Source organism: Cimex lectularius, unplaced genomic scaffold, assembly GCF_000648675.2.
Source record: "Cimex lectularius strain Harlan isolate CLEC.00 unplaced genomic scaffold, Clec_2.1 scaffold101, whole genome shotgun sequence".
Lineage (NCBI taxonomy): Eukaryota > Metazoa > Arthropoda > Insecta > Hemiptera > Cimicidae > Cimex > Cimex lectularius.
In genome coordinates this window covers 64,865-82,301 of record NW_019392806.1, presented here as the reverse complement: position 1 = coordinate 82,301, position 17,437 = coordinate 64,865, and the positions used below count along the sequence as shown (strand labels likewise).

At 33.1% G+C, this 17,437-nt stretch overlaps 1 protein-coding gene across 1 annotated transcript in view; it reads left to right on the top strand.

The window, feature by feature from the left end:
- The window catches only part of LOC106667730, a 136,140-nt gene that overhangs the window by 70,460 nt on the left and 48,243 nt on the right, over positions 1–17,437 (top strand). The window contains exon 4 of the mRNA XM_014395858.1: positions 4,651–4,899. Coding sequence (XP_014251344.1) covers positions 4,651–4,899 — 249 coding nt within the window. The remainder of the gene's footprint in view (positions 1–4,650; positions 4,900–17,437) is intronic.

Below are 17,437 nucleotides of genomic sequence, written 5' to 3'. Positions count from 1 at the left end.
TCGTGTTGTGTCATTCTGTTTTTAAGAAATGGTGTTGTTTTTCCAACATACGTCTTGCTAGAAACACATTTTAATGGGAAAATAATTTTACTATGTTCCATCAAATTTATTTTGCCTCTAATTATTGGAATGTAAGTACTTACGATTTTTTTGAATAGTTATAATTACAGAAATCTTTACAAAAAATATCTGTTTTTATAACTTTAACTATTTTGCCTGTCTAACCAGCAATTAAAATAAACAAGCAAATAAAACCGATATACTTTTTTTTCACCACTGTCTTTACACTGGTTATTACAAAATAATAAATCTAGTTTTTGTACATTCAGATAGAAGGTGTTTTAAATCACGCCTTTGAGCTGCTTCTGTGACGTCTTAAAACTCGTTTTCCTTCATAGCCCCGTGTAGCCAATCTCAAATTTTCGTTGAACCACTTCCGCCCAAAGACCATGAATCGCAATTCACAAATTGAATTCGCTAATTCAAAGATGATCACAGCAGGTAAATGAGAAGAAACCCGTATTTACAAAGCGATTAGTTCTCATTCATGTATTTTCAACATGTTCCTTTTTTCGTCACATCGATGGGATTTTTTTATTATATATTACATACATTCTTTTATTGTATATTACAACTTCTTCATTTTGCTTTAAAGTAACGGTGTGTATATAAATAGATAAAAAAGAGTGGAGAAACTATTCACTTTGTACTCCTAAGTGTTCTTTATTTAATCGCTATCCCTGGACAGAATATGGATCTTTATCGGGATGAGAGGATATATATTTGAGGATTTATGTTGGTTGGAGCCTTTGTATGGCATTGTCGGTATCGATACATCTTGGACAAAAGGAATATTTAGGCCTTAATGGATAGTTTCGTTGGACGCATAAAAGGGAGCATTAAGGATTTTTCTGAGTATTAGATTGGGCTCTTTGAATGCGAAGGATATTGGAATGTTTGGCTGAACCCCAAACTTCCAGTTGGTTCATTAGGGTCTTATAAAGCAGTTTTCTGTTTAAGAGAGGTAGATTAGAACGTTTGTCAAGATGTCGTGAAAGTGCTGTGAAACCTTTCATAATTTAATGCCGTTTCAGTCGTGTGTGAGGATTCCATTGTATAAGTACCACACTTGGGAGGTGTATTTGATTGAAGTGAACTTGAGGAAGGATCTTTTCGCAGATAGTTAAGATTATGTCGATAGATTTTACTGGGTTGAATTTGAATCATTTTTTGCACACCTTGTCTCCAGTTGTGTAAGGTGTTGCGAGAGGAAAGAGCCTCCAGGCACCGCTTTGAGGCCCTCGTAGAAGAGACCGAAATTGATAATTTAATTGATTTTTGATCAAGATGATAAAACCTCTTGTTTAGTTGCACCGTTGGTGTTACTATTGGCGCGTTCGCAATTTCTTCTAAACTATTTTCTTTTGTGAGAACCCCAAATTTGTTTGGTATATCAGATCGCTTTTGTGTACATGCAAATAAGGATGAGCCTAGATTCGAATCTACTTTGTCAGTGTTTGGAAGATTCTTTTGTGAGTTGTTCCATTCCATTGAGTTTTCTTGACTTGAGGAACGGGTGGTTGTACTTAAAATTTTCTTTGATTTTTTTTTCGTTTTACACTTCTAGTAGTTGATTTTTTTGAATTTGCTGATAAATTCCAGCGGTGCCTGGTCTGTTATTTGATGAAGACGTTGGTTTTCGCCCAACCCTACATGGGTAGGGTAACATAATTTAATTAACGTATCACTAAAGGTGATTTATTAGTGATATTAAAAAGAAAATTAAATCAAATTTGCAATTCGAAAAGGAAGAATTCAAAGAAAACAACTGGACGTATGTTTGCTGTTTGATTTCCTGTTGAAAGAAAACAGTAGGAGGATTAGCACACTCCAGGCTTGGTCAATGCCCTCTTTGCGATCCCTTCTTCACAATTCGCAATTTGGTAATTGTTTAATTAGTTGTATCCAGTCCTTGCTAAGTTGTCTCGAACCACTTATTCACATAAAAATACATATATCAGAGGCTTATTAGAAAATTCCAATCAGTTTGGCGGGTCGAATATTGATCGTAAATGCATAGAGTTTTAAACGAACCCACGAGTGCCTGAGAAGCGACTCAGGGAATGTCATGTGAAAACCTACTCCCCTTGTACAATGTCGATTGAACGATTTTCTTTTAAATGAACCAACACATTGTCACAGTTTAATTAAAATAAAGGCGTTTGTTGTTCTGACTCCTTTCTGCGCGCTCTGTACATTTTTAAACGGCTTCGAGGAATTACAGTTTCATTGGCATTCAAAGAGCCACGTCCGTCCGAGTGAGAAATCGCAATAGGGGATATTTTTAGAAACAGTCATTAAACTGATTATTTAAACTCACTTGAGGGTTTTCGCCTTCTGTGAGAATTAATTAAATTGGGTGTAAATCTAATCTTTATATCTAGACTTACGTATTATAATGGGACGTGAATTTATGACAGAATTTGATTTAATATTATAATATCCCTCATTAAATTTAAATATTAATAAATTCAAATTAACGCTTAAATTTTAATAATCATTGAAAAAATGTATGAAACATTATTTTTCGAAACTTGATCATGAATTTTGAATTTTCTTATTAGGGGTGTTCTCTTCTGCGAACACCCCTGTCAGGGGAAAGGGTTTCCCATTATGTATAGGAAACGTCGACAAGGTTTGTTCTCTGTCCACTTAAACCCTCGGGTCCTTGATCGGAACCTAACTCGGAGAAACCTTTCCAACCGAAGCCCTTAAGGTTTGGACTCTTGTTTATTTCCATTTGACCTTTTGTCCCCGAAAATCCATTTCAAGCCGTAACAAGCCGTAATAAGGGTTTGAAAAAAAAATTGGCGAAGAATGCAATATTTTGCCTATTCCTCAGTTCACGACGGTCACAAAGACTTGGGGTCTTTTCTGAGGGCAATCATACTTTCAGTACCTCGAATTTTTGATCTTCTGAAAAACAAGTTATTAATGACAATTATATTCCTGATGATTTCTTGGAATGAATTATCCAACGAACCTGGCAAATGTCAGACTTGGAAAATTGTTAAAATGTACTCACGTTTTTCGAAATAATAATCTATACTCTAGGACATAAACCATAAAATATGGACATGCTTGGGGAAATCATTGGAAGAATTATGTAGTCACGTTATTGAAATTTGAAAGGTGTAAAACTTATAACCATTTATAACAATATACAATTATTTCATTTATCATTTACTAGCGCAATAGTTCGTAGCACTTTTGACGTATGAAATACTGATTTATTGGCCTTCAATATATCGTAAAACATTAAAATGTTAGGACAATTTATTGTAAAAATAAGATTTTTACGCGAAAAATGCAAATATTGTTGTAGCATTTTTAAAAATAAATTTTCATTTGATTAGACAATAAATTTGTAGCAACTTTTGTTATTTATAATATTCTGAACAAATGTTTCTGACGCCACCAACCATTTAGTTCATAAAGGACATAAACCAAAGATTTATCTCTGCTATTATTTTTTTGAATCTTTTTAGGTTATATAAATGTAAAATAAAAACATTGGTAAAAATATATAATATTGATATTTTCAAAGTGAGCTAAATATTTTGGGAATGGCAATGGATCTTCAAAAACCGAAATGTGAATTATAAAAAAATTAAAAAAATTATATAAGGTTTTATTTTTATACTTACGGTTGTATTAAGCAGTATGTAAAATATTGAGATATAGTATTAATATGGAATAATTTACTTTATATGAATATCTATTTAATCTATTGTGGGGAAAAAGAGTACATACGCTGAACGTGCATAAAGATCATAATTTGTAGTCCTTCTCAAGTCTATGTAGTTATAACTCTAAATCTAACTTTGTACCTAGTTCCATCTAATGCTTTTAATCATATAAATGTTGAGACAAGATCAATTGATGTAAGCGATAAAGTACATAATTTTTTTAATTAGTCTTATGATTAAAGGATTTAAAAAGCACTTTACGACTTGCATGTATTTTTAGGACATTAACGGATTATAATTACATTCCTGTAAGGTTTTAGACAACTGTTTGATTTTTTTAATCAACAAAGTGAAAGGGGGTATCTTGAATGATATTAAAAAATGTAACCTCTTGATTTCTTTTAATTCAGTAGTTGTTAATAATTGACTTAATAATATGACTACAACATAGCGGAAGCTGGCGAGCAGATAAATATGGAAATAGTATGCCTGGTATACCACAAATCACAACACCCACACTACACATTTATCTTATCAATTTTCCTGGTTCGTTTTCTATTTTCATTCAAGCCAAGGATAAAAGAAATGGAATAATGCTGAGGTGGTCGGTTTTCTCAAAGTATGTTCCGATCCGATAGCTTTACCTCTCCTTGATTTAATCCTTTGTCTCTTGAACATGGTTAGGTTCGTCTTTATGTAGGCCCATTAATACAGATCCCCGATTATCTTCTATTACAATCACGAATCGGGAGATCTTTTTTTTTTCTACAAACGGGCAATTCAATTGTTCGAGATCAATCAGTTGGAAGGAAGGAATTCAACCTTACGTAGGAAACTATAATAGAATTTTTCTCCCTGTTGCCTAGGTAGATATGTAATGGATGATGGGGTTGGTGTTTAGGTGACGCCGGAAAACGTGGGTGTCCGAAGGCCCGGGAGGTGCAGAACGGAGGGCGGCAGCTCCGGTTCGTCGGACGAGGAAGTCGTCGGCCTGGTCGCTGCAATGACTGCACCTGTGCAGTTTAGGACTTCACCACCAAGAGGCACCCACAGGCCCTACTCGGCTGCACTCCACGAAGCGTCCCCTAGAAAACGGCACAGGAATGCTGCACCGCCACGCCCATGCCTCGACTTTGAAAAAATGCAACAGGTCAGTGTAAATTCTTACTATCAGCTGATAAAACACATGAAATAAGAATAAACTACCATTACGAAATTAGTATAATTTAAAATTATAGAAATCATGCCAACCTTTCGTTTTAACTTGGGCAGGACAACTGTATAAAATGTCTCAAACGATGGTTCACTTATTGGACAATAAATACTATTTAAAAAATATTATTGTAATAATTGTAGGCGGATGTGCTAGTGAAAAATAATGTGGAGTTTTTCTGGGAAAGTGTTGAAAAATGGAAATTTTGTGTTAACTTATAACTGCAAAATTACTAATTCCCCCTTCCTTACTAATTAAAGTCGGAAATTTTGTTTTATTTTAAAATAATGTTTATAGAAAACTATAAATATTACATTTTATACTCTTATAGGATAAAACGTCTGCGCCAAGTGGGTGGGCAGTATAGCTTCCTCTCATTTTGTGGATGCGCATGCACATATGTTAACCAGCATAGTTCCTGAAAATTGCATAAGAATCGAAGCATTGGCTTTGGAGATATAGCTATGGACGCGATTTTACGTTTGAGCATGCGCACACCGTTGATAAGATTGCAATGAAAGTAATAGAGGACCATCTAGAAACCGACCCACAAAATCTCAGACAATTTAATAAAAATTGGTCCCATGATTTCGGAGTTTGGCGGTTAGAAGTAATTGACCACAGACAGACTGACTAACTGATACTGAACCCAATTTGTCCAGAATGGTCTGAAACGCAAATTTCGAGAGGAAATTTTGGTTTTGGAGGACAAAAATATTTTTGAACTCCCGCGTGAATACAAGGCTTCCCTACCTTCTTCGGTATAGTTCGGAACAAAAACTAATTCTGGGTGTTTACTCAGAACTACACCAACCTTGTTTAGCGAGCTTTTTATTGCCATTTATATATTTTTTGTACAATGTATACAAAAGTTTTTCAAAGTAGGATTAAAAAAAAGATAATAAAGAAAACATTTAAACCAAATTTATTTCCCATTTCAGAAAGTAATCTGTATTTAGTAGTTCATTAAATAATTTTAAAAGGAGATTAGAGCCGTGGATTTAAACGCTATTTAACTTAAAAAATCACTTTTATAAGTATGCCGTAAGAAAAACTTCTAATGTCTTTTTCATCGATATAAAAATGGTTTTGTTCACCATGGTGGACCACATCTTTACATAGCTGTTTCCTGCTTCTGACAAGATTTAGATGCTGCAAAGCTGCCGCTTCCGGTCCTTCACCCAGCTAATTAAGACTAAGACTCAGGTGTCTGGTAAAAATTTGCATTTTAGTAATAAATGTTAACATTAATCTTGTTCAATAGGGGAATTATTTATATCACTTTTTGAAGGTAGTAATTAAAGTAAATGTTATCAGATATCTGATATCTGATCCATAAACAAGCTGCGATATAAATAAAAAAAACACAAAAAAAAACATGCTATTACATAAAAGTAATTCTTATTGTAAGGTTTCATAAACAATTAAAGTGTCAGGATACAAGAACTTTTATTTTTAAAATATTCAACTTTAGTATTTTTGTTGCAACGAGTTGCAGTTTGTCAAGTGGAGGTAGTGTAAATAATATGCGAGTAACATGCCGGCTGCTTGTGTTTATGCGAGGTAAACAGCAAACTAAAAAATTACAGGGCCATGTGCAGGAAAATGCGAACAGGAAGCTCCTAAATGTTAGCAAGAATATAAACAATTAAAATCGAATGGAAAAGTTTTAATATTCCGACATAAAATTGTTTTATTGCCATATATTTTTTTGGATTAAACTAAACCTTTACTATATAAACTAATGCAATATTTCTGGAAAAGTATATTATATTTAAAAGACTAAACAGGCCGTAAATGTCATGTGAATCATCATCCTTTTAAATAATTTAAATAAATATTAAAATAAAAAATAATTCAGACACATGTAAATAATCAGTATTCTGTATAGTTCTTGTATAACATACAATATATTGAAATTTAAAAAAAATTAGACCTTTTCCTTGTAATTCGTATAATGTTTGCCGGAATTAGAATAATTATAGTTATTTATTATTTTCAATGCTCATTTAAACGATCGGGCATTTTTTTTTCAAATGAAAATCTGTAATAAATGAAAATTAAACCAGTTTACATTTGAAGCCATTTACTCTTTGATATATTTACCCAAATAAAATTTTTGTTGGACAACATTTGATAGTAATGGCGCAAGCTTTTTCGGCATGATTGCAAATGATGTTTCTCCGGGTGAGGTTAATTATTATTTGAAAAGCCTATCAGCAAATAACATTCCGCTTGATACTTTTAAACATTATTGCGGGAAAAAAACTTTCCCCTGGATTTGGTGAATTTCAAAGATAAAAATCAACCGTTTGCCTTACAATTACACGTAATATTGTTACGGATGACATTAATTTTTATAAAGTCTGTCGATATAATTTTTTTTATTAATTTCTGATGTTAATTAACGTTTGAATTTTTAATGATGTAAGTAGTGAAAAATTCATCCAATTTCACAATTTTGGCCGTATTCTTTGCTAAGTTATTCAGTATACTTTTAAATAATAACACGATGTAATTACATTTTTTAATAACCCAAGGTTGACATTTCTTGTATAATTGCACTTAATATCTATCCAGATGATGTTAGTTGCTGTTCATTAATGTATGCTGGTGATTTTCCAGTTTAAATTTTTAATATTAAAAAAAAAACACTCAATTCCATATGTGGAGATCTATAATTTGGATTTAATGTATGATATATTTTATTAATATTGTCGAAATTAATATACGAACCATAGTATTTTACATGTACGGCTGTATATTTTTTAAAATATTTCTTATACAATCTGCAGGATGGAAAAGAATGAATACACGTTTTCTACATTCTAATTGCATGTAATATTTCTCAGGAAAACCCCAATTATCTTTCGCCAAGTATATCATCATTGGAATTTAACTGTAATTATTGCAAATGAAAATAATCCATTCTTACGCGTGTCCTCGACGCTTTCGTATATGATCAAACATGAAAAGTTGGAGTAATATGGCACGGTTTAATTGAATATATTAAATTATGTCGTAAGTAAGCCGTTGTCTCGGTTCAAATGTTAAAATAATTTAAGTGAAACGCGAGTCTAATGGCTTTTTATCAACTCAATATTCTATAAATTAGTTGTGCAAATATCAATAAAAAATTACAATTTCAGTTTAAATAAAATAAAACCTTTTTTAATAATTCATAAATTGAAGTATGATTGGAAAGAAAATAATTCCACAGTAAAAAACAATAGTCTAAGGTCATTTCACGCTCTCGCAGATCTAGTGCAATCCCATTGCTTAAACATACAGTATTACGTGAAAATATTCCATTTCTATATTTGAGAATTCGCGTTTAAAAAAAAAAAAAACTTTCTTTGGGCTTGTTGGAGTTAATTTTTTCCTTGACAATAAGAGTCGTGTATGTTGAAGAAGTCAATGATTATGTAAGGATCAAAAGGTCTCGTTTAAATATTTTTCGCCAAGCTTCAACTTGACACAATACAGTGGAACCCGTGACAACTTTAGTTTCTTATTCACGGCATATTGGAAAATAATATGCTATGCTGAGTCCTTATACTAGTGAAACGTTCTTGCGTAGAATTTTACACGATAAGCAAATTTTCAATAGTCCTGTTAAAAAAAAATTAAGACGCAACATAAACCATGACATTGTTCTGCCCAACATTTTATTTTAACTCTTGTTTGGCTTTATTTGCCCACCAGAAGGTTCGTTGTGACCAACTGTCTCAAATTTCGTTTGAAATAAGTTTTCTCAATTATTAGTACTGTAAATAGGTTGTTTTAATATCTCTTGCGGCGCCCACCGAAATAGTGTTAAGATGGTTAAACGCATAGGCTGTTAAGCTCCGAGCCGGTTTTTTATTAACATTCCTCCAATGAGTTATAGTAACCTTTATGACGAGAGTAAATTGTCGACGATCCAGCGCCATCTGGCCCATACTATCCCAAGCCTGAGGACGTGCCGTCCGCCTGCACCTCGTACCATGATCGTTTCCATTTCGTCCATTTATGTTGGTTTTCGGTTTTGTAGGATTTGGTGAAGGTTTGGTCGCTTCGCTCCGCAAATCGGGCCGGCACGTCCTGCTACCGATTCTACCACATGTAGGTACGTGCGTGAGGTAAATGGGAAAATAATCCTCATAGTGCCCGCACTGTAATCCTTAAAGATCAAACGTAGGGACAGGGGATTATAGGACAAATAATCCTCTTTCCATCCGATTAAAATTTCGTTTCGTTCTTTTAAAACATCCGGCCCATCCGGATTTTATTCATTCATTAGTCCTTTGTCAAAAATATCTCTAGAATCACAACAAGATTACATATACGAATTCCATTCAAGCGTTTTTTTGGTTTACAGATACAAATAATGACAAATAATAAGTAAACTCGTCAGTATATTTCACATTAGGATCATTATTAGAACAAAATTGAGGAATAATGCAGGTTTCATAAATAAGGAAAAATCCTCTTATGTGGCAGTCGTACTTGGCAAGTAGAAACATATTGTTTAAAGTTTCAAAAATTTGAATGATAATTTTTTACTCATTGGTTTTAATAAGAACACCAACTTGCCCATTTTGGTAAAGCGCTGACGTAAATTGTGCGACGGTTGTACAACGATTGGGAAAACCCACGTGAATATACAATTGCGCGGACCCAGAAAGGTACAAAAATGTTTCACAGTAAATAAATCTCACCACACGGTGAACCCTAGACCTAGTGTTAAATTATTTAAAAACTTCATTGCTCGTTATATTTAGACACATAAGTGGGACTTAAGATTGAAAGAAAGTTGTGAAAATTCAGTTAGAACTACGTGTGCTAGTAGTTCACATACATACGTACATGAAAATACTTAGCACTTGTAGTAAGTAGCAGAGTTGGAAACTACGGTTTCAATTTCCTCCTTTAAAAAGATCCGTATTCGGTTGATTTTTGAAATTTTCAGTTGAATTTTCATCCGCACAATGTTTAGAAATGGTGAAATTTCCATAAATCATATAATACGAAAGTACTTTATTTGTTATTAAACATGATGTGCTAATTTGATGGTTTTAAATTTCCAGTGACTCCGTCCGTGGAATGCCATTGACCTTTTTTTTGGAACCTCAACCACTCCTGGATATCGATAAATTGTGCATGTTCCTACCAAAACTGAACCAATTGGTATGCAACAAAAACCAAAGTCGGATAAGCGCGTTTTTTTGTTTTGTTTTTGTAATATTACTAAGCTAGGTCCTTATCATTGTAATTCCGTTTTATTAGAGATAATTTAACTTCTGCGCTAAGTGTTAACAGATAAAACCCCAATAACTTTTTTACCTGAACAGTTTATAAACGAAATGTAGCTATAATTGAGAAATATATCATGTTCATTTATTAAATTAATGATTATTTATACGTTTTATCTTTAATAGTACGAGCTTATAGTCAATTTCATGTAACCTAAAAATTTTGGTAGAGAGTACAAGAAGGGTTTATTTTCTCGTTGAGAGCCTATCGTACAGTGTCTATAGCAATCCCTTCTTTTTAAATTTAAATCGATGAGCTATAAAACGTTTCTTTCCATACAGTTTAACTGCAAATAAATCGTTTATGAAGTTATGTTCGTAGTACGAGGCCCTTATTTTGTTTGGAGTGTTGTTGCTAGGACATGGCTTTGAGCCCTAGGATTGTTGGAATTTTCACATGGGTTTTTCTTATCAAATTACATTACCCAAAGGCGTCTTACACTAATTGGCACATTTTGTACAAGTAGGGTAGTAAATAAAAACTTAATTTTTTTTTTTTAAATTTCGAAACCTAGATTCCATCACATTGCATGGCAAGCACGTGGCTGATTTTTAATTTCCTGTCGGTAAACTGTCGATTTGCACCAAATATCCTTATTACGAGGAAAGTTTTCGAGCAATTTTCCCTTAGCATTACTAATTTTAACACTCGATTCGTCCGTTTCTGACAAAAGTGGTTTAGGTGCCAAGTGGCCGTTTCGCATCGGCTAATCTCCTTATCCCGGCCAGAGGGGGAAACTCGAATTTGAAAAAATGAACAGAGTGTAATCGGAGCCGAATTTCCATAAAGCGTACACGCGATCACGGGGGCCACCGTGCGTTTTCATGATGCGATTTTAATTAATTTTCCTTTTTTTGTTGTCATTGATCGGATCTGGCTCGATCTTCACTAGATAACTCGGTTATAGGAGTTCAATATCACTGACGACTTGTATTATAGCTGTATAGGCTTTTTCCCCATAATGGGCATCGGCTGTAATGTCGTCAAAAACAGCTTGATGGCACTGGCTATGCTCTTGTTCCAACAAGCTCTTTCCGATAGGAATATTGTGCGATGGGTAAAGAATTTTCAGCAAAGTCTTTCACTTATTTGTCCGTGTTTTAAATTGACATATTGGACAACACAGTTTTGCTTTTTCTTTCGAAATTTGGACATTTGGATAAATCCCAATCGAAAGAGTTAGTAGTATTTTTTTATAGCAGCCATTTAATTTTTGGCAGTTGCAAAACAAAACATACTTTTTTGGTTTGTTAATAATAAAAAGTGTCGGGTTATAAGTATAGTTTAAGTGAATTCATGTATGTACAATGTCGACAAATGAATCGATATATTTATCGCTGCCAGATCACACAATTTGTGCACAGTAATCATTCTACTTAATATTTTGTCAAGCATGACGTTTTTAAAATCTGTCCAAGTCATAACAATGTTTGAAATTATTTATTTAGATTTTTTTTTAGTGGGGGAGAATACATAAGAAAATACATCGTCACATTTTTCCCCTTATACTAATTTATATCCAATATTCATACCATTGAATTTTCCCCGTTGAACTATTGTGATTATAATACCTACGCGCCCCGAGGAATATCGAGGGTGAGTGTGTGACGTCTGGAGAGTAAAAGTAAGTTATTAGCGAGAATGGAGTGGGTTCAACCCCGTCCCGAGGATTATCGAGTACTCTGGGGGAGTGAATGTGACCAGACATTGTGGTGATGTATTGTACGTTTTGTTTCTATTCTGTAGAATATCAATTAATATGATCTTGGCTTCTTTTGTGATTATACATGTAGAATATTTATTGGAGAATATTTCAGGGTTTATTCGGAAACATAAATATTTTTCCTCCCATATTCTAACGACTTATACCTTTCAAGCCTATTTATAAATATATATTTAGTTTCCAATAATCGTATATTATTTGTTATCGATTCGGTTTGAATTTGTTGGGAAAATGTTTATCTCCTTGCGACTTCACAGCACATGCTAAGTGCTAAATACACGAGGGTTGAACGGGTAAATCAAAAGATAATTTATTTTCACTGTATTCATTTATCTTAACGTTTAAATTTTACGTTTAAAAGGTTGATTCGACAAATCAATGATATAAAAATTATAGTAATTGCATTCATTACATAACTCTTCCGATCAGAAACTTGTATTTTGTTTGAGTAAAAGTTGGGAAATGACATTTGATCGTTCCATTTTTTTTTTTTTTTACTTAGTGTTGCATATCGACTATGTACTAAACGATGGAGTAGTTTACGTTTATATTCGAGGATTCTGATATTGTCAGTTGAACGAGGTTAATCGTACCATCATCAGAAATGATTTTAAATTATATTCGTCATTGGCAATTTTGTACTTCCGTTTACGAAGTTGCGTCCTACATGTCTCCCTAGGTCATGCACTTTTACGGCTCGTCTACCAATCGATTCATGAATCAGTCCAAGTCAAGCCGGAACATCTAACTACGAGTTGTTGTTTTTGGTAGGTCGGAAATAGTCAGTACTAGCGCATGCGTCGGTCAGTGGCAAAACGATTTGGTGAGTGAGTTGGAACAAACCTGTTTTCTGTCCGACGGTGGCAGGTCGAGCGAGCCACGCCAGATGGCGAAAGCTTGTTGACTGGGATGTGGGAAGGCTTAACGGCAATTGTGCCATCGGTGGTAACAGCCGTTCAACCAGTGCTACCGTAATCCACGGTAAAAACAGCCTTGTAATAACATTTGGCCTTTTAAATTATTACCAACTGAAGAAAATGTTGAACTGAATTTTTTTTACTATTGTCATATTAAAAACAACTGTACGTTCAAGTAATATAAAAATAGAAATAAAAGATAGAATTTACAAAGCAAAATAAATAAATTTTATTTCTGTTGTGTATTTCGTGATATTCATACGTTATCTATGGATGAATTTGTTGGGAAATTAATGCTTTATTTAAATGATTTATATCGATTTACACGATCTTAATTTCTTTTTCGTATTCTTATGTTGGATCTTTAGTTATGTAGAAATATTCAGACCCGTACATGTTCCCTGTCGTTTTATTGTGAAAAAAGATCCTGAATAAACTTGGCATAAAAGCTACTGAAACGTCACGAAAATGAAGGATTATATTTATAAAAAAAGGAATCTAAACTTTCAAAAATAGGCCTAGGAGTTGCCATAATACATAATAGAAAGTACAAGAGACGTAGGCCCTGATAATATGTTACGTTTGTATTTCCAAGTTAATGTTTTTCTGCTACAGCCCATCAGGCAAAATGTAAATGAAATCGTGAATATATTCGTAAATTATATAATTGTAGTTTTTTAAAATCAATAAGGACAATTATTATACTATTTTTTAAACATTGAAATTAACCACTAAAATTGTTTTATGCTAGTATAGGAGGCACGCTAAAAGAAAATTGTATAAAATACAGCCTTATTTGAATAATACAAGTTAAAATATTTACTCTGGGCTGTTATTATACTGTGGAAAATCCTGACTTCTTTTTTTTTTTTAAAACCGGGAATTAATATTCAGCACTGGCAACTCGGTTGACCTTCTCGTTCTGTAACAAGAAAGTAATATTAAACAAGATAATTTATATTAATTTATCGGCTAGCGTGAAAAGTATTGAAACTTTGCTGGATATATTTTTTCGGCTTATTAAAAAACTTAATATTAATAAAACTGTGTGAAATAAACGCCGGGGATACAGAAAGATTTATTCTTACATGCATCAGGGCTTTCTGATTCTGTCATTTAAAAAAAATAAATAACATACAATTCAATGTAAATATTGATTTTGCCATATTTTTATAACTGCAAATAATAACTAAAATCCTAATTTTATTTGAACTTTCGTCCCATCAAATCTTTAGGCAACTTCACTCTCGTTCATACAGGCACAAACGAATTAGGGACAACCTCTTTTAAAAGTTGTTGAACCGGCACACTGCCACTACTGGGTCTGTCTTCACTGGAGGGTTTTTTTGTGTGAGTTATTCAAACGCGCTTCGGCATTGCGCCATCTTCAGTGAAAAATCCCATCATGTACTATTTCTTAGAAGAATTTAAATGTAAAGTAAATTTCGATTAATATAATGTATTTCTTGCTAAATATTTATAAAATACTTATTGGAAGTTTCCTTAGATGACTCTTGGCAGAGTAAGTGGTACGCTCTTCTGCATCTCACGTTTACATGAGGGTTATTTCATCAAAAAAATGAGTAATGTTACGTTTTGCTTTTCTGTACATCCGATTTATCTACGAATCTACAAAACTTTTGAAAAATAATAAAAAAGGGAATATCGCGAAGAATATCAAACTATGTTCCTCAGTTGTTATTTTTACCTTATTTCTTCTTTATTGAACCTTTAAGAAAAATTACATTCTCGTCGATAAATTTTATTCGCGACATAAACAGTTATCGGTATGTTTATATTTTGACACCTCTTGTAGGCTGGTTTCTTTTTATTTACGTTTAATATACTTGCGTTTTTAAAAATAAAAACTTAGTTTTGTCTCTGTAAATAAACAATTTCATTGAGTGTTAACGAAGAGTAGTGAGGATACAAGTAAGTAAATGAATCATTATTTCTCTGGTTTTGGTTAATAAAATAAGGTTAATAAAATCGAAGTGGTACAAATATTTGGGTATTATATTTAAACCTCATCTTTCCCTATCTCACCACCTGGACGCTAGATTTTCCGCTGCAAAAACAGGTTTAACCTGCGTCTGGGTAAATCTCTTTTGCATTAATCTTGACAGTTATGCCGCCAAAATAAAAGTTTTCAACAGTGTCCTGCGCTCTGTTGTACGTTATGGCGCTTAAGTCTGGGGCAGGCCTATGAGTTTTGGAAATATTTTTCAAGATTTTTACTGAAACAACTTCTTAGTCTACCAAATTTTTCATTTTACATGGGTACCCTAGAATCCTGTTTGCCTCTTCTATTTGTACCTTTTCCCCTTCGCCTGAAGTATATATCTAAACTTCTGGGCCTCCCAGATGATCAACTGCCTAAAATTATTAGTCTACGGATAATTAGTAAGAATATCTGGTTCAGTCAATTGCCATCTCTTGCGCAAAAATATTCGTTCAAAACTCGGACGTTCAGGATATTCTCTCTGACCTTTTGGGTTTTCCCAATAAAATAGACTATGTACATCGTGAAGAAGCTGTCAACAGGACGAAACGTTCAGAGAGGTTTTAATAGTACAAGCCAATTTTCGATGAGCACTTACTGTCCTATAAACTCAACCCTCTCCAGGACCTTAACCTTAGAGATTCTCGTTGGCTTTTCAAATTAAGAAGAGAATCGTTATATTTGAATTTCAAACTCTAGGTTGTAAATGTCCCATACATGTAAATAATGGTAATTTCTGGTAAATGAATTAAACAGTGCTTTTTTCCACTACGTACATGTATTTGTAAAATTCAAACAATGTTTATAAATCCCAGGCCCTGAAGATGATCTCAATAAAGATCGAAACGTTGGCACGATAAAGAAAATGTTTTTCTAAAACCTACGTCTTACCAGACCGCATCTCACGATCTCCGAATAATCATAAATTTTTGTTTGAAATTCAATTTATTTATATTCAGTTTAACTCGCTCAGCAATATATGGTTTATTTTTGGAAGAAAAACAATGTGACAATAGAACCGAACTAGCAAATCTTGTTGTTCTTAAATTTAAAATTTTCACGAGAATAATTTAAATGTGTTTAATATACGTTTTGAGCTACATAGTAGATTAGTGATTACATAGCTTCCTTTTAAGTTGACAAACGTGTAATTAAAAAGTCTGACAAAGCTTCCACGTTGAAAATCGGTTAAAATATCAATTCACTGGTTTTCGTGGTCCGCTTGACCAATTAAAATATCAATTTGCTTGGCATACAGTACGAAGAAAACCCGAATTTGTAACCGATTCGATGTACATGCCAGTCCCGTTCATGCTTCGTATGATTCATCGGATAATAATTGAATATTCATAACCAACACGATGTGAATTAATATAAGAAGTATGAGTTCTATGTTGTTCGTTCACCTCCTGCGAAAGCCAATAAAGTTTTTTATTTATAAGTATATTTATTGTTGCATCTAGCATCGTCGTGATTATCAGCGCATAGTTTAGTCTTACTGTATTCTTAATATTTGAATGAGTGCTGTGTCACGTGAAAAAGTGTTCATACCCATTGTAAATAATTTGGTCGGGCTTTATCAAAATTTTTCTTTTTAATAGTGCTAATATTTATGGCTTTTGTAGTAATGTGGGAAAAAATTAGATTTCTCTTCATTTGTAAACTTCCCCTTTTAAATATCCTAACAGGAGAAAAGCAAAAAAACTCTTCCTTGTGAGTCTACTATTATATCCATAATGGACATTCCTAATATCTGTGAAGAAAATTTGCGTTTTCATTATAATTACGTAATTACAGCGCTTTTTTTAACGTCCTAACGTAATTTTATTAGAAATAAAAGGGAAATGATAGCTACTTCACGGAATAAGTTTCTTTAAACCGTTCTCGAGGATAAAACTTCGTCAAACAAGTTTTGATACCTCCCAATGATGGGATGGTAGACCCGTCAGAATAAAGGGCTCTTCACTCCTACACATCGATAACATAATAGAACTTTTTTTCCTTTTGAATTATGAGTAAGCCTGGTTTGATCTATTAACAGATTGGGCGTAGTCCTACGTTCCTTTTTCCTAAAAGTTCTATCGTGTTTTATTATTTATTTAACTTCGTTGGTTCAGTAATTTTTTCTTTAATTGATATTTATAAATGTAAAGTTAAATACACTGCAATGTTATAATAGTTTTTGAGGAAGGTAAATAGATTTACATTCTTAAAAAAAATTTGAATCTATTATTTTAAATAATTGAAATTTTGTCCAGAAATTTATCTGATATGGGTTCAATTTTTGTCACTTTCCTTAGTTTTGTTAATTTTGGAAGGAGTTAGCATTGTTCTATTTGGCTTCCCACTCCGATAAATGCTATCTGAATTGTACAAGAATTAAATTTTATCACCTGGCTACTCGGCGAGGAAAAATCTATTAACAATTGTGGAATTTTCCATAGATTAGAAAATCCAACTGTAAACGTCAGGCGTTATTTAAATAATGTGCGCTTATTGATAGATTTAACCTTTCGAACAGTCGAAAGTTTATTGATC